Source organism: the organism of the source record quoted next, unplaced genomic scaffold (genome assembly GCF_019419815.1).
Source record: "Pyrus x bretschneideri cultivar Hongxiangsu unplaced genomic scaffold, Pyrus_bretschneideri_v1 Contig17, whole genome shotgun sequence".
Lineage (NCBI taxonomy): Eukaryota > Viridiplantae > Streptophyta > Magnoliopsida > Rosales > Rosaceae > Pyrus > Pyrus x bretschneideri.
The window spans coordinates 1,650,727-1,675,325 of NW_025999468.1; the positions used below are offsets into that span (position 1 = coordinate 1,650,727).

Here is a 24,599-nt window from a genome sequence, read left to right on the forward strand (position 1 = left end):
TATTACAAGGGTGAGCATCACACCAACGTCACCACCGAGGAAAGTTGTGACCAAAAGACACTACACAGCATAAACTCGCTGCAGTCTTTTGCACAACCACACACGATAAAAGTGACACTTTGGGACAAGCTTCAAGTAGCAGTGGTAAAGAGCCCACGACAAGCAGTAAGGTCAATGTGCACAACAAAGTCACCGCCGAGGGAAAACCGTGACCAAAAGGCATTACACAGCAAAATCCCGCTGCAGTCTTTTGCACAGCACCACATGGTAAAAAGTGGCGTACTGCAACAAGCACCAGGCAAAGAGTACAGTTGCACCCACATCTTGCTCACTCCGTCACTAATTCCAAATTCACAAGAAGCTGCCACCAATTGTGAACATGGGTAATCCGTCAAAAGGCAGCAAGGAAATCTGTGAATGCAGTAAATACCTGCAAACAAAAAAAAAAAAAAAAAAAAAAAAATACATATGTTACTATGTATTAGAAAAAAAAAATGCAATTTTCTTTATTAAAAAAAAAAAAAAAAAAAAAAAAAGAAAGAAAGATACTTACCTATATATATATATGTATATAATATGTAAACAGCCTTCATTGAGTGGTTGACAGCAAGTTTGGCTCTATCTCAACGAGCCCAGCGAGCACACAACTCCAGCCCCGTCTTCTAATCACTCTCTCCCCCCTCCGAAATCTCATTTTTCATCCGAAAAAAAAGCTTCTGCAAATTCATCCAATTCAACAATGGAGAACCGAGCAGTTCAAGAGATATTGGAGAAGCAATTGCTAACGGTTGCGAAGGCGGTGGAGGACAAGCTCGACGAGGAGATCGCAGCCCTAGATCGAGTTGACGATGACGATCTGGAGGCGCTTAGAGAGCGGAGGCTTCAGCAAATGAAGAAAATGGCGGAGAAGCGCAGCCGTTGGATCTCCCTCGGACATGGCGAGTACTCTGAGATTCCTTCCGAGAAGGATTTCTTCTCTGCCGTTAAGGCCAGCGATCGGGTCGTCTGCCACTTTTACCGCGAAAATTGGCCCTGCAAGGTAGTGGACAAGCACTTGAGTATATTGGCGAAGCAACACATGGAGACACGTTTTGTGAGGATCAATGCTGAGAAAAGTCCCTTCTTAGCGGAGAAGCTCAAGATTGTTGTTCTTCCGACCATTGCTCTTATTAAGAATGCCAAAGTGGATGATTATGTGGTTGGATTCGATGAGCTTGGTGGGAAAGACGACTTCAGCACAGAAGAACTGGAAGAGAGGTTGGCTAAAGCCCAAGTCATTTTTTATGAAGGTGAATCATCTATGAAGTCTAGTGCACAAACCAGGAGTGTCCGGCAAAGCAGCAAGGCCGACTCATCAGATTCAGAGTAAAGCCATAGCTATCTGTTTTGGTTGTTATTAAAAGGCAGAGCTGTTCTTCCTTCGTCATTTGCGACTTTTGGTTGTTATTAGAAAGCAGAGCTGTTCTTCCTTCGCCATCTGCGGAGTCACAAATTCACCTGCTTTTGTGGAATGGCCTAGTTTATGATTTGTATGAAGTTCAGATATATTACTGCCTCTTTATGGTATCGTTGAGACCATCATCTAGATGGTATGACAATAGTGTCGATGCTTGTATTAACAAAAAAACAAAGCTCTGTGAGTTTTTTTTGCAAAATATTAATCCCCAGTGAGGTAGTGAAAATTTGAAATTGTCTTGTAAAAAAAAAAAAAAAAAAAAAAAAAAAAAAAAAGACAACAACAATTGCGCCAACATGTTCGAGTTGACGCAATGAAAGCAGTGATGGCATGTTGAGAGCTTGATCAGTCTCTGCAAAGCTTAACAGGTGTATCCACAGGTGAAAAGAATAAGTCCGCTTTCTCCACTTCAGGCTTGACACCTTGCACTACCTCGAGCTCGTCATTCTGGCCACCTTGATCAAAATCAACGAAGAGCTTCATTGACCGCTGTCAAACGACTAGCCGGTCTTCAGACTCGACGTCTTACACTCTGCCTCAAGCTTTGGCTGCTTCTGCACCTCCGCCATGGCTGCTGCCTTTGAATGTGATCAACAAAATCAAAGTTTGTCAACTCACACCCAAAGATCTCATCCGTCTGCTTGCCTCTGCTGCTGCCTTTGAATGTGCTTGACAAAATCAAAGTCTGTCAACTCACACCCAAAGATCCTCCGCCTTCTCTCTCTCGGACTCAGCCTGGGTTTTCACCCACAGCCTCAACCTTGCATAGCACCATATATAAAGAAAAAAAAAATGACGATATAGAATAAAAAATAATAAAATAAAGTAAAATGAAATGATGATGTTGGGAAGTAATGATGAAAGTAAAAAATAAAAATAAAAAAATAAAAAAAATATAAAAATAAAAAGCAACTCTGGTGGATCAATCCACCGAAAGAAAAAAAAAGAATAATAAAAAATATATAAAATATATATATAAAATAAAATAATAAAAAATAATAAAATAAAGTAAAATGAAATGATGATGTTGGGAAGTAATGATGAAAGTTAAAAAAAAAAAAAAAAAAAAAAAAAAAAACTTTGGTGGATCTGTGCCACCGGAAGAAAAAAAAAAAAAAAAAAAAAAAAAAAAAAATCTTGGTGATGTACATGTTTTCTCTGTTTTTAGCACAATACACTAAATAAAACGAAGTATGTTCATTGATTTCCGAGTGATTACAAAAAAAAAAAAAAAAAAAAAAAAAAAAAAAAAAAAAAAAAAAAAAAAAAAGGCAGAAAGATGGAGTCTTCACAAAGGTTGTGTACTTGAGGCCCCACTACGTGGCAACATTCTCGGAACAGGAGGTATCGGAGCAAGAGGCATCGGAGCGGGAGACACCGAAGATAGATCATTCAAGGCCCCAAACCTTGGTGGAACGCTGGATGACCCAGGAAAGAGGTGCCTCTGGAAGAAAGCTGCAAACCGTTGACGATCATCAAGCTCATCAAGCTTCCTCTTCATGCCCGACGAATAGTTATTTGCAAGCACATGCAAACTTCTATTCTCGTACTTAAGCTGTTTAATCTCCTGCTTAAGATCTTCCACCTCTGCCATCAATGATTCCACTTGACGGGACCGAGCAAGCAGGCGTTGGCCCATGTTGGACACAGAGCCCGCACACTGAACACTAAGAGCGAGGGACTCTTGAACGGCCAACTCATCGGACCGTCCTGACAGCAGCCTACTATCTTTTGGAGTAAGGAGGTTCCTAGCTACTATTGTAGCTGTTGTGGCGTCCTGCATCACGGAGTCTTCACCTGTAAGAGGACCGTTAGAAGATAAGAAAGAAGGGCACCATACATTACCTTGAAGCGGCGCAACCGGATCACTGCTGAGACTCAATTCTAAGCTAAGGTTCGATGGGTTAGCCATTTTTCAAAGGTGTTAAAAGAGATGGGTGGATGTAGTTAAAACTCAAAAGGCCGGAGATGATTTTCAGGAATGAGCAATCTTCAAAGTGTGCATGTTAGAGGTGATCAATACCTCTATAAAAAGAAAGAGGCGCTTGCTCAGAAATCGAAGAGGCGCTTGTTCAGAAATCAAAGAGGCGTTGGTTCAGAAAATCGAAGGGCCGCTTATTCAAAAAAATGAAGAGACATCGCTCTGCAAATCTCAAAAGCTGGATTTTCCGGCGTAAGTTAGGCGACGCTTTCTCTGCTTTTCAGAAAACGCGTTCAACTTTGTCAAAAGATCTCCGACAAAGTTGAAAACACGTGGAGGCTGGCGACGCTTTCGCGGCTTTTCAGAGCACGGGTGCCACTTTGTCAAAAGATCACGTGGAGGTCATCATCGCAGCTACACATCTTTAGCTGACAAGCGCAAAGTTCGGCGACACTTTCTCTGCTTTTCAGAAAACGCGTGCAGCTTTGTCAAAAGAGGCACTCGTTCAGAAATCGAAGAGGCGTCGTTCAGAAATCAAAGAGGCGTATTCAAAGATCGAAGAGTCGTCACTATTTCAAAAAGCCGGATTTACGGGATCAAAACGTTTGTCGACAAGGGTAAAAAAAAAACAGTACCACCACTTGCTATTGGGAAATCCCTATATATGTCGACCTTCATCTTTTATGGCAAGGCAGACCTGCGGAAAAAAAAAATGCCTAACTCTTCCTTACCTCCGAGAGTACACTCCCAGCAAAACATCTCAAAATACTCAGTTTTTTCCTCTTCCCCAAAGATGATACCAGATGCCTGGAGTACAGATGACCCAGGAAGAAACGGTAGATGGAAGCATGTGCTGATTCATTCACCGCTTCTTCAAAAGCAAAAGTATCTCATATCATCAAGGGCGAAAGCAAAGGTATCTCATATCATGCTTTTTCCCTGTCCTTTTCCTTGTCCTTGCTCTTACATGCAGGAGAAGGGGAAATAGAGTTATCAGTCGGAACCTGAAATCAAACTTCCGACCTGGAACTGATTGCCTGGAACCTTTGCCTGGTTGCTTACCTTGCATTGCTCTCGAGTACTCATCGTCGCGGAGAAGTAATGTTTTGAAGCACCATTTAAATGCAAAGGTTGCATTCCATTCCTGCATCAGAGGACAAATACTACACGAGAAGATGCCAAACCTGCATAAGGAAATACCACTTCTGCAAAGGGAGCAAATAAGACAAGTGAAAATGATACATCAAAGCATGTGGAGACAAGCACAACAAATATATATGCTGATTCATTCGCTGCTTCTTCAAAAGCAAAGGTATCTTATATCATGCTTTCTCCATGTCCTTTCCTTTGTCCTTGTTATTACTCGCATGGCAAAGTGAAAAGAGCAATCAGACGGCACTTGGAGTCAGTTTTCCGATCTACCCTCTTCAATACGAATTGGGGAAAGATTGAACAAAGAAACAGGTCATCACTTCCACCTCCTGCTTGCCTGCCATGTGTCTGAATCCTGCTACCCAATTCAAGAGTAGCACAAAGGAAAATCAACGGTAGGGGGAGACCAAAAGAATCCTCCAGCCCAGTTCAAGATCAAGCCTCGATGGCTCTTGAAGAAATCACAAGTCCGATTCAAAATCAAGTGTTCACCACCCTTGAATCAAATTCAACTCCAGATAAAAGGAGTAAGTTCAGATCTTCGGAGGAGACCAAAAGAATCCTCCAGCCCAGTTCAAGATTAAGCCTGTGGAAAATCAACGATTGGAGGAAACCAGAAAATCTTCCAGTCAAGCTCAAGATCAAGCCTCGATGGTCCTTGAAGAAATTTCCAGCCCAATTCAAGATCAAGCCTCGATGGCCCTTGGGTTGACATCTACATTAAGGGACTTCAAAACGCATCTTCCACACGTGACAAGCACATGTCTACGACGCGCCTTGAAGTGGGGGCATTTGTAGACATCAAAATTTCGGTGAAATGAATGTTGACCAATAATTAAAATTTCAATGTTCACGTGTCACATAAATTTTACATGTAGCGTGTGATTCAACGAAAAATCGAAATAAATTGGAAAAGTCATCAAATATGACACGTGTCAATACCTGGCAGAAATGATTTATTTCATCTGATTATTTAAATCCAAAAATCAAGTTTTGAAATTCTATAAATAGGAGGCCAATGCATTCATTTAGAAAAGGAAGGAAGGAGAAGGAGAAAGGAAAAGAAGAAAAGAAGGAAGGAAGAAAGAAAGAAGCCTTGAAACTCTAAAGCTCTCAAGCAAATCCCGAAGAATCAAGAAAGCAATCTTCGTTCTTCGTCAAATCAACCTTCAAGATCAAGCCCCGACGGCCCTTGAAGAACTTCCACCAACTCAAGATCAAGCCCCGACGGCCCTTGAAGAACTTCCACCAACTCAAGATCAAGCCCCGACGGCCCTTGAGGAAAGTGTTCATCATCCACACATCCGTTCATCCTTCAAGATTAAGCCCAAAAGCCCTTGAAGATCCGTTCATCCTAAGATCAAGCCCCAACGGCCCCTTTGGATCAACAAATCCACACATCCGTTCATCGTTCATCATCCGTTCAACCTTCAAGATCAAGCCCCAACGGCCCTTGAAGATTCATTCAGCATCCGTTCATCCTTCAAGATCAAGCCCCAACGCCCTTGAAGAACTTCCACCAACTCAAGATCAAGCCCCGACGGCCCTTGAAGAAAGTGTTCATCGTTCATCATCCGTTCATCCTAAGATCAAGCCCCAACGGCCACTTTGGATCAACAACCTCAACAAATCCTCACATCCAACCAACCTTCAAGATCAAGCCCAAAAGCCCTTGAAGATCCGCTCATCCACCAACCTTCAAGATCAAGCCCAACGGCCTTTGAAGAACTTCCACCAATTCAAGATCAAGCCCCAACGGCCCTTGAAGAACTCCCACCAACTCAAGATCAAGCCCCGACGGCCCATTGAAGAAAGTGTTCATCATTCATCAACTGTTCATCCTAAGATCAAGCCCCGACGGCCCTTTGGATCAACAATTCATCCACAAACGTACACCCTTCGAAGATAGAATCAGAGGACCAAATTACAAAGAGATTGTAACCCCAAAATCATTAATACAAAATATATATTTTGTACACGTATTCTTGTCGCTTGTTTCAGGAATTTCTCGTGTTTACAACGTTATTTTGGTGCTCCTTCAATCAAAACGATAGTAGACTAAATATTGTCTATTTTAGAAAGAAAGAAACTAATATGCATGATGTGCTGCCACTCCATTCTACGGTCTGATGGTATTTCTCTTCATTTGGAAATGAGAGGTCTTAGATTTGAATCTCGTGGATGACAAATTCAATACCAAACTAGGCTACCCATTGTGTAGCTTAACTGAACTCTCCCTCCTTTTAATGTAAAAAAATCGATGTATTAAAAAAAATATATATATGCATGATTAACAAATTCGTAGAATTGTTTGTAGTATTGCAATAATTATCGACTTTGACTTGTCATTTTTTAATACCCAAGTGGAAGAATTTTTTTGGATAATTCCACAGATATCCTGGTGCATTTTGAAAAATTCGAGTTTCAATTGAATTTTATCACAGCAGACCTGACCGTCAAGGAATTTGTCGTACAAAAGAATTTGCAATGTAGAAAAGACCTTTAACTCAATACTCGCGTAAATCAACGGTCTAACAAACCCAATGCAAGGGGGTTGGGAGAGAAGAAAATAAATACAGGACTTGCAGAATATTATTCCTTCCACAAGAAAACGACATGGCGCAAACCTTGGAAATTTTTTTCCAATTAATTTTTTTTTTTCACGACTTTAAATTCTTCCATAAATTAACGTATGTATTGACTTGGGCCTTAGAAGAATGCTTGTGATTAACGGACTCCATGTACCTATACTAATAATAAACTTATGTATTGACTTAGGACTAGCGAAGGGTAAAAGGAATTTGGGGAGATCAGGATCCTCTTGACTCACTAATATAGACCGTTGGATTTTGATTCAACGGTTACAAATAGGGAGTCTCTCTAAAAGTTATAATAATTGTAGCCGTTGGATTTTGATTCAACTGCTACAAACAGGGGACCCCTGTAAAAGTTATAATAATTATAGCCGTTGGATCAAAATCCAACGGTCTGTGTTTATGGGTCAGGAGGATCCTGATCTCCTGCTCGGGAGAGGATCTAATTCCTGGGTAAAATACCTGAGTATGGTAATTGCAACTGTTCACCTGTTTAAATTTAATAGTTATAGCTATGGGTAACCGTTTAAATAAATATACGGTTATGAGTATAACCATTTACCTGTGAAATATAAATGAGTAAACATGGATATTACGTGGGAATACAAACGGGTACCTATTTAACCATCTGTATTATTTGTAAAATTTAAAAAACAAAAATTGAAAACCCTAAGAGGTTGACCGAGTCGACGCATCGTCGAATTCAAACTCTCCGGCTGTCATCGACTCACCGGATGACAGAATGCTAACAATTCAAATTCATATTCTTCCCAGATGCTTGCGGAAGAGGAAGAACTGAGAAAATAATTGCTTTTGTCATTGTGGATTTTTAATTGTTTTTGACTTGGAAATTTTGAAAGTGGGTGGAGTTAGTTCATCATAATCTGAAGGCATAAATATTAAAGTTCAAACCTATTGATCATTTCTTACATATTTTTTTCTGCAGCCAAAGTTGGGATTAGGATTTGGATTGTTAAACTTAAAAGTCAAGCCAGAATGGTTTGCCTTGCCAATGGTTTTTTATCCAAGAAGGATTAATCTTTCTTGTTGATCTGAAGTTACTAGTAAATAAGTTGTTCGGGTTGAGTTTCACAAAGGGTTTAGTTGTTTCATTAATTAAGTAATGAAAGGTTTTTTTTATTAGTAACCCAATTAATTCTTAGAATATGTATTATATTACCTTTATTGATAATAGCTAAACATATTGTCCGTATACTATTATTTTAATTTTCAAAGTGATTTGAGGACTTAGAGGATTGGAATAGAGAAATGCATATGTACTTATAACTGCGTTCAATTATGCAAGTAGTCATTTATCACATTGGTGAAAAAAAAAACCATGCGTTCAATTATCAAAAAAAGAAAATTATGATAATTATTACACAATAGATAAACGGTTATGTGGGTAAAAAGAAAATTATGACAATTATTACACAGCGGATTAACGGTTATGTGGGTAAGGCATAAACGATTGTGGGTAAATAACCGCAGTTACCCGTTACCATAACCATTGTCTATCCCTATTTAGGACTTAGGAGCAGGACTGTGAAATTTTACGTTGATTTTCTTGTTGAAAACACTACTTCTAATTATTTTTATTTTTATTTTTAACAAAAAAAAAAGAACAAAAAAACATTTTTTGTGTTATTTGTGTTCATTTTAAAAGTTGGATTGAGGTTGTAGGGTCTTTCTTCTCTTTTGTACTGTTTTCGGACTCAAAACAAGAAATTTCGTTCTTGTAATAAAAACTTCAGTATAAATATATCTTTATATCAAAATAAAAAAAGCGTTATTAAGCAGAATCATCAATGTTCAAGTTTTATCATGAAGGTGCTAAAATTATCAAAGCCCCAAATTGTGAAAGGAAAAGTTTTTTCTTAAAGGTTCAAGCCCAGACCATTTTATAACAACGGGCCAAACCAAATCAAGATAGTCCATTGGACTTGAGTTATGTATGGATGCCACTCTGCTGGTTACAGAGATTATCAAGATCCTAATCTCATTTGAGTTAGGCTAAGTGGATTATAATCATCCGCTCTTACATCATATTAGGCACTGACAGATATGAAGAAGACAAGGCAAATTGGGTTTTCATTTTGCAAGCAAATAACAATAGTGAGAGAAGCGTGACCCACATCCCTTACAAAATTAACTTTCTGATAAATATAACGGAACAAGATGTCTTAAAATCTACAAATAAGCTTCTGAACGTGAGCATCAAGGCGCTCAATTACTAGGGGGTGGTACTGGTAATGGTCCTATTAAAAGCATCAATAAGGACCTTTGAGTTCCACCCACCAAAAAGGAGGGTTAGCGTTATGACCTCGTCTAAAATAGTTTTTAATAAATTTCTTTTACAAAACGTTATCCTGTTCTAAATTATAATAATTTATTGTGAGAAAATTTCAAATTTGGATTCAACAAGTAGCGTACTGCAAAAGCCAACTAAGCCTAACACAAGTGCATAGATTTAAGTGAAGTCACCTAAATTAGAAGTTTTTCTATCCGAAATTGGACGAGAGCAAAAAAGAGAGAAGATATGATCAGAGAGTGGTGCCGGGTAGGTATGAATTTTTGTGTCTTGGCGATATAATTTCTCCTAAGTTTGAGCCGTTGAGGATCACATTCATAAGTTTCAAGGTATACTCTAAAGTATTCTAACAAACTATAATCAATTATAAACCAACACATGTAAGAGATGCATATGTTAGAACTTAGGGACTTACTAGAAATTTGGGCCCACGCGTTGTTGCGGGATTGAAAATTAAATGAAAGATTATATATGAAAGATACAAAAGGTAAACAACAACGAACCCACTTGCCAATCCTACCAAAAGAAGCTTATTATAATTCTAAGTGAAACAGAGGTGAGTAATTCTAAGTGAAAGGCCAACATAGATACATATATATATATATTTTTTTTTTAATACATCGATAATTTTATACTAAAGGAATAACGAGTTTAGCTAAGCCACACAATAGGCAACCTATTTTGATATCGAATCCGCCATCCACGAGATTCGAACTTAAAACCTCTCACTTCCAAGTGAAGAGAAATATCACCAGACCGTAGTACTGAGTAGCATATAAATTAAACATTCTGAATTTTCCAATTACATAAAGCACTCCTCAAAATGAAGTCTTCCACTGGACCAATCTTTCATTGGGCTAAGCCTCCGATACTTGGAATCCAGCCTAATTCCAAAAACCCAGCTGAGTGGCAGTCTTGTAAATAAAACGAAATGTAGGTATTGTTACTGTAGCTTATGAACTGGCTTCCTCCCCACCCCAATCCAGGCCCAAAAGAGCAGCCCAAACTCATCATCTTTCATGAAGGAAAGCCCAAAACCGAAAAAACCAATGGCACAAATGTAATTAGAATGAAATAGAGGGCCCATTCCATATGCAACATGAATACTGCAATTTCTTTTCCAACTTTAGACTTAAGTAATATGCTAGAATATTCTTATCACACACCATTCCAATCAAAGTAAAATGTGGTTTAACCCCCTGAACTATCATCCTAGTCGAAATTGATCATCTGAATTAATTAAAATCAGCCAATTAATCCCTTACTGTTAGGTTTCGTTAACCATTTCATCAAATTCAAGAGCAAATTAATCATTTCATCATCAATTTTTACTTGTCAATAATAACCACTAATAAAACTATGCCACTAATAAAACTATGACACATGGACACAAAATAATGTGTAAAACATATAGCATAATAAGAAAACTTGAATAAATAAATAAATAAACTGAACATTTACATAACAGACCATTTCAAATTGTCATTACACATTATTATGTGTCCACATGTCATAATTGTATTGGTGATTATAGTTGACAAGTAAGAATTGATGATGGAAAGACTAATTGCCTTTAAATTTGACAAAAACAGTGGATCCAATCTACCGAGAAGGGGTTAATTGGCTAATTTCAAATAGTTCAGGGGATTAATTTACCAAAAAAATAGTTCAAGTTGTCAATTTCAACTAGGGTAATAGTTCAAGAGGTCAAATAATAGTTTATCCTTCCAATTATTAGTATTCTCCCTCCCTTTCCTTCCTCATTGATTTTCCACGTGGAAAAATCTGGAAACGTTTAATATTGAAACATTTGAATGCAAAGGGAGGAGTTCGTTTGACCAAAAAGAAATGTAGAGAGAGGAGTTAGGTGTCAAATGGATGCATGTATTTGGTATGCAACAAACAATGCAAAAACAAGCATGTGTTGTATAAAAAAATTCCCACCAGAAAGGGAGGAGGTGTGGAATTGGCAGTATTGGAGGTAGGTAGCATAAATTTGGTGACTTTGAAGGGTTTGCTTTGTTTGGTGTATAAAATAGTTTCCAACTTAAAATTTTCAAGATTCAAATTTAAAATTTTTTAATTACAAGTAAAGAGCAATACTACTAAATCATATAAATAAATAACTAATGTATTCTTATTAATTAAACCTTTTAGAAAAAGACTTAATATAAATTTGGTGATTTCAAAGAGTTGCTTTGTTTGGTGTATTCTTATTAATTAAATCGTTTTAGCAAAATATTTAATTAGAGCCTATATCATGGCCCTTCTACCTACTCAAAAGACAAAATCATTTTTGTTTTATAAATAAATAAATAAAAATAGATTAACCCATCCATAATCAGGCTCTTTCAAGTATGGTCCCATGAAAATTAAAACCTCTAGTGGTAGATGAGGCCAACCTAAATTGGTCATCCTACAAAGAACATGATGCCAAATATAACAATCTACCAATCTTTTTTTTTTTTTAATTTTTTATTTATTTAGTTAATAATTCAACAAGTCTTTTATGATATTTGACCTCGAAAGTAAAAACCTATGTCACCAAGGTGTTCAGGGTTACTAAACTAAAAGATAATAAAAAATAAAAATAAAAACTGTTAATTTCTTTACACAAAAAGAAAAACACTACTATTTTTTACATGCATGCAGTGCAATATGTTCAACATCAATGCATGCTCTTATCAATGCACTAGTAAAAATAAACTCACAAAGTTTTGGTAATGTCGAACTTATAAGCTATTGTATCTGGAAAATCTTGCTCCAAACTTGTTAGTTAACTTGTAATTTATCAATTAAATCCATTGATCAATAATCCTTACCACCTTTAAGTGACTCTTTATCCAAATTATTATTTAAATCTTCTTATCCAAGTCAAAAACCATGTAATCAACTTCTATCATCCAAATTAACATTTGTACCAAAAAGAAAAATTAAACTTGTGTTGTAGAGTCTATTTAACTGACGAATATAGTGAGGGAAATAGATGGCGCGTTGGCAAAGAGAAGAGAGAGTTTAATGTAATTCATATTGTGCATCTATTAATAATAGTAGGAAACATAAAATCTTGACCCAACAGGTACTACATTTTTAACAAAATATTATTTTTAGGATACTATCTAAAAATTAAAATATAATAGAATATCAAAAGAATTTTCTAAGATTTACACCGTTAAATTTCGAACTTAATTAGGACTGCAACAACTAATACTATAAAACGATGAGAATTGAAGATTGAAGTCAAACCTACACAACAAAGTCAGAGGCACAAATGCCCATCAATCTGCAGACAACTTTGGCAAACCCTTTGTCAATACACTGTTGCTTTAGAACGATTTTATTGACGACGACAAACTACAACGATTTCTTCTATAAATATAAATATTGATTATATACATAGTGATTATATTATATATACATGTAAAATAAAACTCAAGTTTATTTCTTTCCCTCTCCTCTGAAACTTGATGGGAGATGAAATGTTTTATGGGATGGAGAGACATTGATATTATGTTGTAGGTATTAGCTTTCTCTTTCTGCAAACAACTCATCAGCCATCTTCTTCTCCGTCAACCTCTCTCGTAATAAACTCTGTTTTGCTCTCTCTCTCTCTCTCTCTCTCTCTGTGCCTCGGTTTTGTCGCCTTTTCCTGTATTTAACCAGGTAGATTGCTAAATGCACCCACTACACTTTTCTGTATTTTTCAAATGTGATTGGTTCTGCATTTCCATCTGGGGATTTTGGCTTCTGGGTTTCTCTCTGATACTCCTAATCTCTGCAAAGGTCTTGTGTTTTTTTTTTACTTTTTTTTAGATTTTGGTTTGATTGTGTTTGAATATCTGAGAAAATATGGAAAAATATAAAAACAAAAAAGCATTCCTTTCTGGGTTTTTTGGATCTAGTTTTCATTGGGAAATAGTTGATTTTGGCAACAGCATTGGATTTACATCTTTTTTTCTGTATAGAGATTTATTTATTTATTTATTTTTTTACATAATCAGTGCTAATTGTTTTCTGGTAATTAATTTCCAAATGTTGGTCAAATGGGGTGGATTATGATGGGATTAACATGTTTTCCTGAGCTCCGTTAACCTTATAACGGTTCATCTAATGTGAGGATTGATCCGATATTGGAATGCAAAAAGATATTTGCTATTTGTTTGTAAGCATGGCAAGTTACAATAGTTCAACTACGTTTTTGTTGCACGGAACTGTAACTCAATAGGTTAAGAGTGGTTACTCCTACACCCGAGGTCCTGAGTTCAAATTCTCATTCTCTAATATCGATTTTGTCATTTGTTTATATTGTTTTTTTCCTTCATTATTCATCCCTGTTTTTGTCCCAAAATCCTTGATAATTTGTATTTTAAGATATTTTTGTCCTCTAATTTGTATAATTTGTGTACTTGTGAATTGACCTGGTATGTTACGAATTTTCAGAATGGCTGCTGCTACTGCATTTCACCAAAGCGTTGGGACTCCTCACTCCCTTGGCCTTGTCAATAATTCCGGCTTGCATCAAGAGTTTGCGAAAAGCTCAGGGAGATTGATTTCAAAGCGTTTTGAGGTTGATATTGGACTGTCGAAAAGAGGAGGATATAACTCTTCCCAGAGAAACCTTAGAGTAATTCGAGCCTCGGCTTCTGAGGCTTCAGTGATTGATATGGTTTCATCCCCCTCGCATACCAAAGCCAATGATTCTCGAAAGAAATCTAGTAAGCAGCTTTAACCATTCAATGATCCGTGATTAGCAAATATGCTCATGTTAATTGTTTGTTGTTGCTTAACCCATAACATGGTCATATAATTCATTTTCCTAGAAACAAATTGGTTGAACTTTATTCTTTGTACAATTGATATGCCATATCCATATGAGTTTGAAGTTTAAATTTCTAGTTGTAAAATTTTCCAACCACCTGCATTGCAGATGAAGCAGCTTTGATTTTGATTAGGCATGGCGAGTCATTGTGGAACGAAAAGAACTTGTTCACAGGCTGTGTTGATGTCCCTCTGAGCAAGAAGGGTGTGGAAGAGGCAATTGAAGCTGGCAAGAGAATCAGCAACATACCTGTCGACATGATCTATACATCTGCACTTATTCGTGCACAGATGACTGCCATGCTTGCCATGACACAGCACCGTCGTAAGAAGGTAATTTGGAGCAAAACATCTTGTTGAGTGTTAGTAGGAACCACTTGAATAGCTATTTGGAGGCTTTACGTAGTGGCATTGGAAACTAGAAAATGATATTCATAGATGATTGAATTGGTTTTATACCATTCATCGTATTTAAGCAGGGATACGCAGACAAAACATATGTTCGCACCCTAAAAGGAAAAATAAATATTGCGCTATTAATTTGAGCTGCATTTTCAAAACTGTTTTAATGTCTGAAATCCTTAAGTTTTCCATATTTCCTGTTCACTCTCTTCTGGTTGTATATCCATTTGGCGGCCTTTTTATATCAGTTTTCCTGCAGGTCCCAGTTATAATGCATAACGAGAGTGAACGGGCTAGGGCATGGAGTCAGATTTTCAGTGAAGACACAATAAAGCAAACCATTCCTGTCGTTGCAGATTGGCGATTGAATGAAAGAATGTAACCATTCCATCTTTGCATTTTTGTATTATTGTTCTTTTATTTATTTTTCCCTGTACTTGCATTGCATGACATGGATCTTGTTTTTAGGTATGGGGAATTACAGGGTCTTAATAAGCAGGAAACAGCAGACAGATATGGGAAGGAACAAGTTCACGAGTGGCGTCGGAGTTATGACATTCCCCCACCCAATGGGGAGAGTTTGGAAATGTGTGCTCAAAGAGCTGTTGCGTATTTCAAAGATCAAGTAAGAATGACCATGTGCCTACCTATCTCTTTGTCCTCTTAACTGTTTGTATTACATCCAATATGCAAGGGTTTTGTGTCGTTTTTGAAGTCTTAAGTGAGAGTACGCCGTTCTGAATATATGACTGCATATATATAACGCTGCAGATTGAACCCCAACTGTTAGCTGGAAAGAATGTTATGATTGCTGCCCACGGGAATTCGTTGAGATCCATAATCATGTATCTTGACAAACTGACTTCTCAAGAGGTAACAGACCATTTTATTATTAAGATGTGCACTAAATTTGTGGGAACGGAGCAGGAAAAGGATAAAATTAATGTGTTGTCTTGTTATATTTCGGCAGGTTATCAGTTTAGAACTATCAACTGGAATACCCATGCTTTACATTTCCAAAGAGGGAAAATTCATTCGGAGGGGAAGTCCTGCGGGGCCTGCTGAGGCTGGGGTTTATGCCTACACCAAGGTATGCAACTTCTTGTATACTTGCAACTTTTCCACAGTCCAATTCTATAGTATCAATAGTTAGGTGAATTTCCTAGTATTTCAGCCGGGAAAAATAATGTGCCTGCTCTTCCCTTTGTGAGGAAAGAAAGGGAGCTTCCAAGTCATAGCAACTGGATCCCCACACTCACCGTAAAAGATTCAACTTCTTCTATCAAGGAAGGCTGTAACTTATATACACAGCTTTGATTAGACCCTAATCATCTCAAATTGGCATTCATTATTGTTCTTCTGTCAAGGATCTAATGCGTCCGCTATTTGAATTTTGTTGCAGAGTTTGGCTCTTTACAGGCAGAAGTTAGATGAGATGGTTCATCGGTGTGCTCCTTCCTAGTATAGGTAACCCCATAAATATTTTCTCAAGTAGGGAACCTAAATTACGGGTTTTCTTCTGCTTTTGAAGTCTTAAATCTGCTTGTGCACATTCATTTGCTCTTCTCAGGAGGCTTATCTTTCGGCAGTCTTGTACCGGTTGATTGCTTCGTTCAAGTTTTTACGTGTATATGAAATATATTGGTACGGTTCTCAAGCTCGCAGACCTGGCTACTCGTTTCTGTGTACTTTCTGTATGTGTTTAGCAAGCAAATTTAGTTAAAGTCAAAGTCTTGTATGAGAGTGAAAGTTGTGTATGTTGTTTTTTTCCTCCCAGTTTGTAATCGTGTAATGATAGATTCAAATAAACAAAAACATTTTAGATGGAGGAACATCCCTCCCATATAGAACATGTAGTTCATCATCTGATCTTTGTTCATAGAATTATTATTTTTGTCAGCCAGATTATCACCATTCAAATTATATAGTTCATCTCTAGGGCCATTCAAATTATAAGTCTCCTAGTTTTCAGCATTTCCTGCATCAAGTATTTTTGGTCTCAGTCTGGTACCTAAAGTCATAATTTTGGGACACTTTTATATATTCATTATGTTTTTCGTCAGAACCTCTATTACATGATGGCATGGCGCCCATTGGACTGATTAGGCACCATGTGTCAATCTGGTACCACATGAATATAAAAAATAAAAATAAAATAATTAAAAACTAGAATAAATCTTTGTTTATTACCTTAAGTTTTTTGATTTTCAACAGTTCATATATCAAGTTTTTTTTCATCCCAGTCTGGTACCTAAAGTGATCATTCTTGGATCCGTTGAGTTTTCTATCAAAACAACAGTTAACTTATGATGTGGCACTTTCATAAACTATAATTTAACGTCACGTGTCAATTTAGGGCCCACGTGGATGTTAAAGATTTTATGTCAAACACATTCTAAAGAGTTTGGCTGTCAAAAAACACTTTTAGCCCTCCATGAAGTAATATCCAACCATGCCCTAATTTAGTGACCTTTTTTTTTTCTTTTTTTTTTTTTTTCTACTTTCGTTTCTCAAGCTATGTCTTTCGAAAAAGCTCTTTGGCTGTGAGAAAATGCCTATAACCCTTTTTCGATGTGAAAGATTTAAATGTCATGATGCGCAAAATGAGTTTATCTGTTGAATATGTGGAGCATTTTGGAGGAGATTAGTTCGATTCTAAAACCGATTGATCATATCAGACGCACACATCGGGTCCGAGTCATTATTCTAAAAATCTTCATCTAGTGCTGTTTAGGCTGGGCAACTGCGCACTGTCCCAATTAATGTTTGAGCGTTTGAAAATTAAGAAAGAGCTCCTAGACCAACTGAGGCGCCTGCCTAGACAGCCTAGACACCCGCTTAGCCCCCCCCCCCAGACTGGCCTAGGCACCCGCCTAAGTCACAACTCACTTAAACAAAAAATAGATAACTTTCATTTTGCATTATATTTTTTCCAATAAATTGTAAGAGATTGTTGCAGGCTTAAATGAACACACATTACATTATGTTCCCTTGTTTTCAATGTTTCAATACTTTAATATATAAGGAAAACCAATGAAAATGGCTTGAAAACTTTGAGTTTTAACGATAAGAACAAAATAAAGGGTACAGTGAATAGTACCAAGATTGACTTTTTAGTGTAAAAATATGATTTTTCGTTAAAGTGAACGGTACCGCGGATTTTTTGTTAAAACTCCCTGATGTCAATGTATTTTGTAGTTTTTTTATGAAATTACATATATTTTATGTACAAATAGATACTTATTTACACGAGACATAATAGATTAACTTAAATCCATCTAGTGTGCCTAGGCGCCCGCCTAGGCCCCATCTAGCCGTCTAAGCCCTAGGCCCTAACCCGCCGCCCAACTACCGCTTAACATGTTTTCAAACCTTGGTTAGAGTCAAACTCGACAGGCATTTTTTAGGAAACGAGTTCGACTCAAAAACCGACCTTTCGCCTGTCTGCTCTTAAACACCACCGTTCTTCATGCGCTCTGGAATTGGAATATATGTTCCGCAGAATGAACCACAAGAAAAAAAGAACAGATAAATGCAAAAATCTCTTATTTGAATTGTGAACTGCGCGAGTTCCAACTAACTTCAAAAGGCGAATTCATTCGTTGAGACACCAAAAATTTCTCAAAATAAATTGACGAATAGAGTCGACGATACATCAGTTAAGTCACCATCATCTACCTTTAGCCATTCTTATACTCAATGTACACCTTCGGTAGCATTTCCGGTACTAGCAGCCACCGGCTCATCATTGTCTGAGACTTCCGGTTCTATCCCATGGGATGACGAGATGTCTGTTTTCTCGTCATCAGAAGCATCAGAATCTGAGTCTAACTTGAGAGAATCTAATGAAAGAGCAGCACTGGTAACAGCAGGTTCTGAGGCCGCCAAAGAAGGGTTTCCTCTTGTCCAAATTGTGGACATCTTCTTGTCATCCTCTTTCATCCTTTCTGCATATTTATTTATATCGAAACCAGAAGTATCGTTTCCCCCGAATGCAGCCTCCAGTTTATCCATATCAAACAGATCCTCCATTATCTTCTTGGCGTTGTTGTCATCCGAGTAAACAAACTTCACTTTGTTGTATGTCTTTGGCTCTAGAAAAGGCTTTACCATCTGCAACAAAGAAAGATATTATTAGCATCAGAAGAACCCAGCTGATACATTTTGGCCGTAAATTCACCCATGTTAATGGAAACCTACAAGTACTAAGCGACTAGGATCCTCTCTATTTGGAACTTTTCTAAACCGGGAAAAGCAAATGGCCAGCTCCTTGGAAACAGGAATGGCATAAGATACAAAGAAACCGCTTATTACTAATAATTTATCAGGCTAAAAAAATTGGCACTCTTCCGGCAGCCAAAGTTAGGTGGCAATTTGCAGTTCTTATTCCCAAAACAAGACACTGTCAATGACAAGGCCAAAGCTGTATAACGACAAACTGAAAGTGTTGCAGCTTCAGTATAAATGATCCTCTAGGAGTATAGATGTAGCGAAAAATTTAAAACAAGAGGAACAAAAAGCATCAAATGGACTTACCGAAAAGAATGGTTCAAAAAACTTGGGTGGATTGTACAGTATTGCAAGTCCTAGGTGTTCTGGATAACGGTCTTGTAAAACACGTGCAGTTTCCCGTGTCACCTTCACCGAAATATTTGACAAATTGAAACCTTCGAAGTCTATCATCCAAACCATCTGCTCCTGACCTGGAGGAAGATTTAAAACAGCATTCTCCATGCAATATACCAAATATTTAATCTGGCCCTTCGTTGACTTTGAGTTCTACAATAAAAATACAAAAAGTTAACAAGGCAAATTAGTTTTCTTCTGAAACTTGGATCTCTAGAGCATTGGATATGCCTATAAATTATAAAACAGCAGATCCCATAAAAAGGATTTCAAAAAGATGAATATAACCAATGATTTTGTCAATAATGGTGCACCGTCAATATGCTTATTATCGGAATGTCAGACAAGTTATTTTTGCAAAAAGTATCTGCTCCAATACATGATTTTTTGTTTAGATGAGATGAAATAAGTTGACGATAAAAACAGTTTTACAGCAGGATAAGATCCCAGACGTAGCTACTCAGAGACCAACAAAATATTCTAATCTAGAATAATAGCCTAATTTATGAAATACAGAATATTCATGGAGGTATCAGAAGAGTTTAGAAGATAAAACCTGACAACGTGGTCTCATGACGAGAACTGGTCTCCCATGCTTGTCGAAATAATTCGTTCTGTAAATCTTCCCCGTTTCTGCTTCACGAGCTATCTCTTCCTGTATTAGAAATGAAGATGATGAATTTGTAAGAACATAGTCTCTTCAGTAACCAATACCATATACTGCAAGAACCGGCCACAACCATGAAGACTCCAGTTGACCATTGCAGTATCTAGGTTAGAAGTAATTATAGCTATGCTGGAGTCTGATAATTGGTCTATTAATTATTTTACAGTTACATGATATTTGGGGTTGGATTCAGAAAGGACTGCTGATTGGCCTAGGATGAATTATTACAAAATACAGAGATGTCAACTGGCCCTTGTTGCGTGCATTGAACAAGAACCAAATAAGCCAGCTCAGGATGCATTGCAGAACAACGATAGAGATAAAAGCCTTAAGTTTGCATGAGGGACTTTCAACGAGCCAAGGAAATTTATACTCAATGGTTGAAAATACACTACATGGACACCGCCATTGAACTACTTGAGCACCAACGAGAACCAAATAAACCAGCTCAGGATGCATTGCAGAACAAAGATAAAGATAAAAACCTTATGTTTGCATGAGGGACTTTCAAAGTGCCAAGGAAATTTAGACTCAATGGTTAAAAATACACTTGGAATTTAAAGGTCTACACCTGCGTCAATAAAAGACAGAGTATATGGAGTGCAAGTTCATTGCAAACGGAGGCTCAAATGAGTTAGGGGTGAGGATTGGAGATCAGGAAGTACCAAAGAGCGACCGCTTTCGCTACCTAGGATCTATCTTGCAAAAGAACACAGAGTTGGATGGAGACCTCAACCATATAATACAAACTGGATAGATGAAGTGGAAGAGTGCATTCGGCGTGTTGTGTGATCGTCGTATGCCATTGAAGCTCAAGGGAAATTTTATAAGACAGCAATAAGGCCGGCAATGCCTTATGGCACGGAATGTTGGGCGGTGAAGCATCAACATGTACATAAAATGGGTGTAGCTGAGATGAGAATGCTTCATTGGATGTGTGGGCACACGAGAAAAGATAAGATTAAGAATGAGGATATCTAAGGTAAAGTAGGAGTAGCCGAAATTGAAGGAAAGATGAGAGAAAATCGGTTACGGTGGTTTGGACATGTGAAACGAAGGCCTACTGACGCTCTAGTTAGAAGATGCGATTACGAGACAGAGGTTCAGGGCTGAAAGGGTAGAGGAAGACCTAAGAAGACTTTGGAAGAGACTCTAAGAAAAGACTTAGAGTACTTGAATCTAACGGAAGACGTGGCACAGAACCAAGCGCAATGGCGTTCTAGGATTCATACAGCCGACCCCACTTAGTGGGAAAAGGCTTTGTTGTTGTTGTTGGTTAAAAATACACTACATGGACACCGCTATTGAACTACTCAAGCACTACAAAACTACTAATAAAACACTACAAATGCACTACGAAGACAATAAATAAGAAACAAGGGACTTTCAAATGACAACCTGAAAGGTGTCATCTGAAAGTTCTCTTGAATGTATTGCATCTAGTCAATTTCATGTTCCTCTTATCTAATTTTTGCAGTGCATTCCTAATAAATTTAGCCTAAATTTCATGGAACTTTAAATTCCCTCATCCAAACATAGGGTCAAGGAACAACCTTCAGAATTTTATATCAGGCTTTATTTGACAACTAGTAACCCAACAGAGTGGCGAATAACCATGTTACAGAAACCTAAGGAGTGATGGATACTGTTCTAAGAAGAATGAAAAGGTACAATCTGGATGAATTCTGACTATGAGGCTATGAAAGAAGCATACCCAACGAATCTCCTCCGGTTTGTGTTCTGACCTCCACTTTAAGGTATCTTTTAACATTTTGGTTGCCTTCTTGACATTCCAATTTCTCGCCCTCAGATACCTTGAGATGGATGCATCTGAACAATAGATGGACAACTTATCAGGCAACGGTCCTATCAGCTTTTTCACTTCGTTAATCTGCAAACATGAAGAGTGTTGCAGGGTAGAATCATCATGCCCCGACTTATAGGACTCGAACAAATTAAAGAAAGCACTTTTAAAATACTGAAAGGAGAACTTTTAATGGAGATACCTTTGCCTGCTGCTCTTCACATGATAATATCTTCTCAGAGCCATTTGAAGGGGATTTCTTTATTCCCGCACTCATAGTTTTCTGAGAAGACTCTGTAAATCAAAAATAAAGATTCTGTAAGTACTAATGTCACTGTCATGTACCCATTTCAGTCCCCTCTCCCCAATCCTTTAACATATAGAATAAACAAGCAAAATCTGTAATAAAAAGCTTGTTTTCTATCCTATGAAAAGCAAAAAGAATGCATGCTTCAAGAATGACTAGCACATCTCACGCGTATCTATTCTGACAGAAATTCGCCCATGTATGAGATCTAACTCATTTATATTATGTTTTAATTTGTCAGGAGGTATATTACATTTTACAAGCTAGTTACATAAATTACTCAATCATTAGGGGTGAATTACTGAGCCAAGTACTACACAAAGTTTTAATTTTCTCAGGAGGTATTGCATCTTACAAGTACTAAATAAATGTTTTCGTTTTATCAGGAGGTATCTTACGTCTGTTAATTAATCAACCATTTTTAGCGGGAAAAAACTGCTAATCCAAGTACTACATAATGAAAAAGACACAACGGAAATGAATGCTTTTGAATTCATCCACAGTTTGAGAAAAATTTATTTCAGGTACCTATTTTAAAGATCTCAATAATGTCAATGGTTGCATTATTGAAAGTTGAATTATCTGCTCTCAAGTTATCGGATTTACAATTTACTCAGTGCCCCCAATAATTCCTTTCAAATTGTTCAAAAATAAAACTTCTTCTGGATTGCTACAAGATTATGTCACTTAGCATGGATCTTTAGCTGACAGGATCACAAAATTCCTTGGATATCTTCTCCCGAGATTATCCTCTATTTCCCACCTTTGAGGAGATGTACATGGGATCATAAGTTAGTTCAAATAGAATGCCTAATTTCATCTCATTTTTGGAGCAAACATTGTTTTATCAGCAAAACAAACTGAACCTCTGTCATTTGACATTTTCACGATTCAACCAATTATGGTAGTCCACAAATCAATTGTATAACCTAACATCGATGTGCGAGAACTTTCCCAAGCAACATATGCAATCACTTCTAACAAGATTACGCTGACATTCTTAACAGCATATGCACACCCCTCGCTATTACCAGGGGAGCCTAACAACAGTTTGTCTAACCATTCCAAATCATTGAAATCAAACTCCGAGCCCCCAGTCCGAATCCAAGCCCTCATTTTCAAATTAATAAGTCCTAGTAATTCAGACTTAAAAATGCAATTGTTGACAACTATCCCGCCATTCAGACTATATCTGTTGTCAGCCAAATTACTACTATATCTACTCAACTAATCAACTTATTAATCCCTTCTGTTACAGCTTTTACATGACAATGTTGGAATCACCACTCTCCTCATAGTATCATCCAAATCTACCTTAAACCATAATGTTTCGACCGACATTCAACCGACACCCCAAACAAATGGGAAATCTGCTGACACAAAACACCATGTGGGTTTTTGTACTCAATTCAACTTCTCAATTATTTTAGCAAATTACACATGAAATAATTCATAAAAAAAATCAAAATTCAATCCCATGGGTTATATCTTTATATTCAACTAAATATCACAAAATCGCATTTTAACTAACATAAGTAATTTAGTATGCAACCCAACCCAAGACACCAAATCACAAACATCATGGTAAAAAGACAACCTTTTCAAGTACTAGAATTGCGAGCATAAATCGAGGAAACAAAAGACAAGATCCCACCTTGACCAAACAGATTGAGGAATTTTGGCGGAGCTTCACAGGAAGTGATGAGCGGAGCTGCTATTATTTCCTGTAGCAAACCATAGAAATGGTCAACTGTGAAAAACAAGGCAGTATTATTTCGTGTAAAAACAGACACAGAGAGAGAGAGGGCGGAGATGTGGCGGGTTTGGACTTTGGATTATATATGAAGAATATTACTTGGATCGAAATCGAATCAGGGGTGTCGCTGAAATCTGGTTGAATTTCCAAAAAAACGTGCTCGTTCAATACACATATATACATATAATATATACATATATTTTTATTACAACTTTCAAAATCTCATTTGATATTTTAAACTTTTTATAATTAAAAAGAAAAATACACTTGTGAACAGTGTAGAATAAAATTTTTGAAGTGCTAATAACAATTCCCATATTTTTTTTTTTTTGAGAGAATAATATATACATATATGTATATATGTTTTTGTGGCTTGGAAGGCATATATGATACGGATTTTTCATTGCCGTAACCCGTTTGTCATTTATGTGTGGATCGTAGCAGACATATATAATTCTTACAAGTGAAAAACGACCGAAATGGTGGGTGAGATATTTAAGCAAACGCCGGTGTCTTAAGGACATCACATTATTGTAGCATTAAATATTTGTGGTTTTCTTCCAGTAAGAAACTCGAAATTTTTAGAAATATCATATCTAGCTTATTCAAAGATGAATGTTATAGTTTTCGTAAATATCATTATTATATTGTACCACCATGTGTACTACTATTTTAAAAGATGAAGCGTCAACCAATAATAATATATCAGATGTTTGTTAAAAAAACGGTATAATGTGGTATGAATAAATATAATATGTCTGATAGGCCAAATCACCAATATCATT

At 37.1% G+C, this 24,599-nt stretch overlaps 3 protein-coding genes across 8 annotated transcripts; 2 read left to right on the forward strand and 1 right to left on the reverse strand.

Annotated features, from left to right (window-relative positions):
• The first annotated feature begins 724 nt into the window (after positions 1 to 724).
• Positions 725 to 1,617, forward strand: LOC125475911 (thioredoxin domain-containing protein 9 homolog). The gene has a single exon (XM_048581305.1). The coding sequence runs from the start codon at positions 740 to 742 to the stop codon at positions 1,367 to 1,369; it is 630 nt and encodes a 209-aa protein (XP_048437262.1). The 5' UTR covers positions 725 to 739; the 3' UTR covers positions 1,370 to 1,617.
• Positions 1,618 to 12,788: 11,171 nt separating this feature from the next.
• On the forward strand, positions 12,789 to 16,518 carry LOC103962217 (2,3-bisphosphoglycerate-dependent phosphoglycerate mutase 1). 6 transcript variants are annotated; one of them, XM_048581306.1, is made up of 10 exons: positions 12,789 to 13,097; positions 13,875 to 14,149; positions 14,362 to 14,585; positions 14,914 to 15,032; positions 15,123 to 15,279; positions 15,426 to 15,527; positions 15,625 to 15,744; positions 15,871 to 15,914; positions 16,057 to 16,121; positions 16,225 to 16,518. In XM_048581306.1, exons 2-9 carry the CDS (start codon positions 13,876 to 13,878, stop codon positions 16,082 to 16,084), a joined length of 1,068 nt encoding a protein of 355 aa, XP_048437263.1. In that variant the 5' UTR covers positions 12,789 to 13,097; position 13,875; the 3' UTR covers positions 16,085 to 16,121; positions 16,225 to 16,518. The 6 variants fall into 6 exon arrangements, with proteins under 6 accessions (XP_048437263.1, XP_048437264.1, XP_048437267.1 ...); XM_048581307.1 differs by having other exon boundaries at positions 12,790 to 13,015; XM_048581308.1 differs by having other exon boundaries at positions 13,079 to 13,217.
• A 1,658-nt stretch (positions 16,519 to 18,176) lies between these two features.
• LOC103962216 (phosphatidylinositol transfer protein 3) lies at positions 18,177 to 23,972 on the reverse strand. The gene is made up of 6 exons (XM_009374898.3): positions 23,713 to 23,972; positions 21,954 to 22,045; positions 21,662 to 21,838; positions 19,837 to 19,935; positions 19,191 to 19,433; positions 18,177 to 18,767 (listed from the first exon to the last, which is right to left on the reverse strand). Exons 2-6 carry the CDS (start codon positions 22,026 to 22,028, stop codon positions 18,351 to 18,353), a joined length of 1,011 nt encoding a protein of 336 aa, XP_009373173.2. The 5' UTR covers positions 22,029 to 22,045; positions 23,713 to 23,972; the 3' UTR covers positions 18,177 to 18,350.
• Positions 23,973 to 24,599: the final 627 nt, after the last annotated feature.

Coding starts and splice junctions, on each gene's coding strand:
- LOC125475911 (XM_048581305.1), top strand. CDS start 740: ATGGAGAACCGAGCAGTTCAAGAGATATTGGAGAAGCAATTGCTAACG.
- LOC103962217 (XM_048581306.1), top strand. CDS start 13,876: ATGGCTGCTGCTACTGCATTTCACCAAAGCGTTGGGACTCCTCACTCC. Junction 15,033..15,122: donor TGGCGATTGAATGAAAGAAT/GTAACCATTCCA, acceptor TCTTGTTTTTAG/GTATGGGGAATTACAGGGTC. Junction 15,528..15,624: donor ACAAACTGACTTCTCAAGAG/GTAACAGACCAT, acceptor ATATTTCGGCAG/GTTATCAGTTTAGAACTATC.
- LOC103962216 (XM_009374898.3), bottom strand. CDS start 22,028: ATGAGTGCGGGAATAAAGAAATCCCCTTCAAATGGCTCTGAGAAGATA. Junction 19,936..21,661: donor AACCGGAGGAGATTCGTTGG/GTATGCTTCTTT, acceptor TTTCTAATACAG/GAAGAGATAGCTCGTGAAGC. Junction 19,434..19,836: donor TCATGAGACCACGTTGTCAG/GTTTTATCTTCT, acceptor TTTTTATTGTAG/AACTCAAAGTCAACGAAGGG.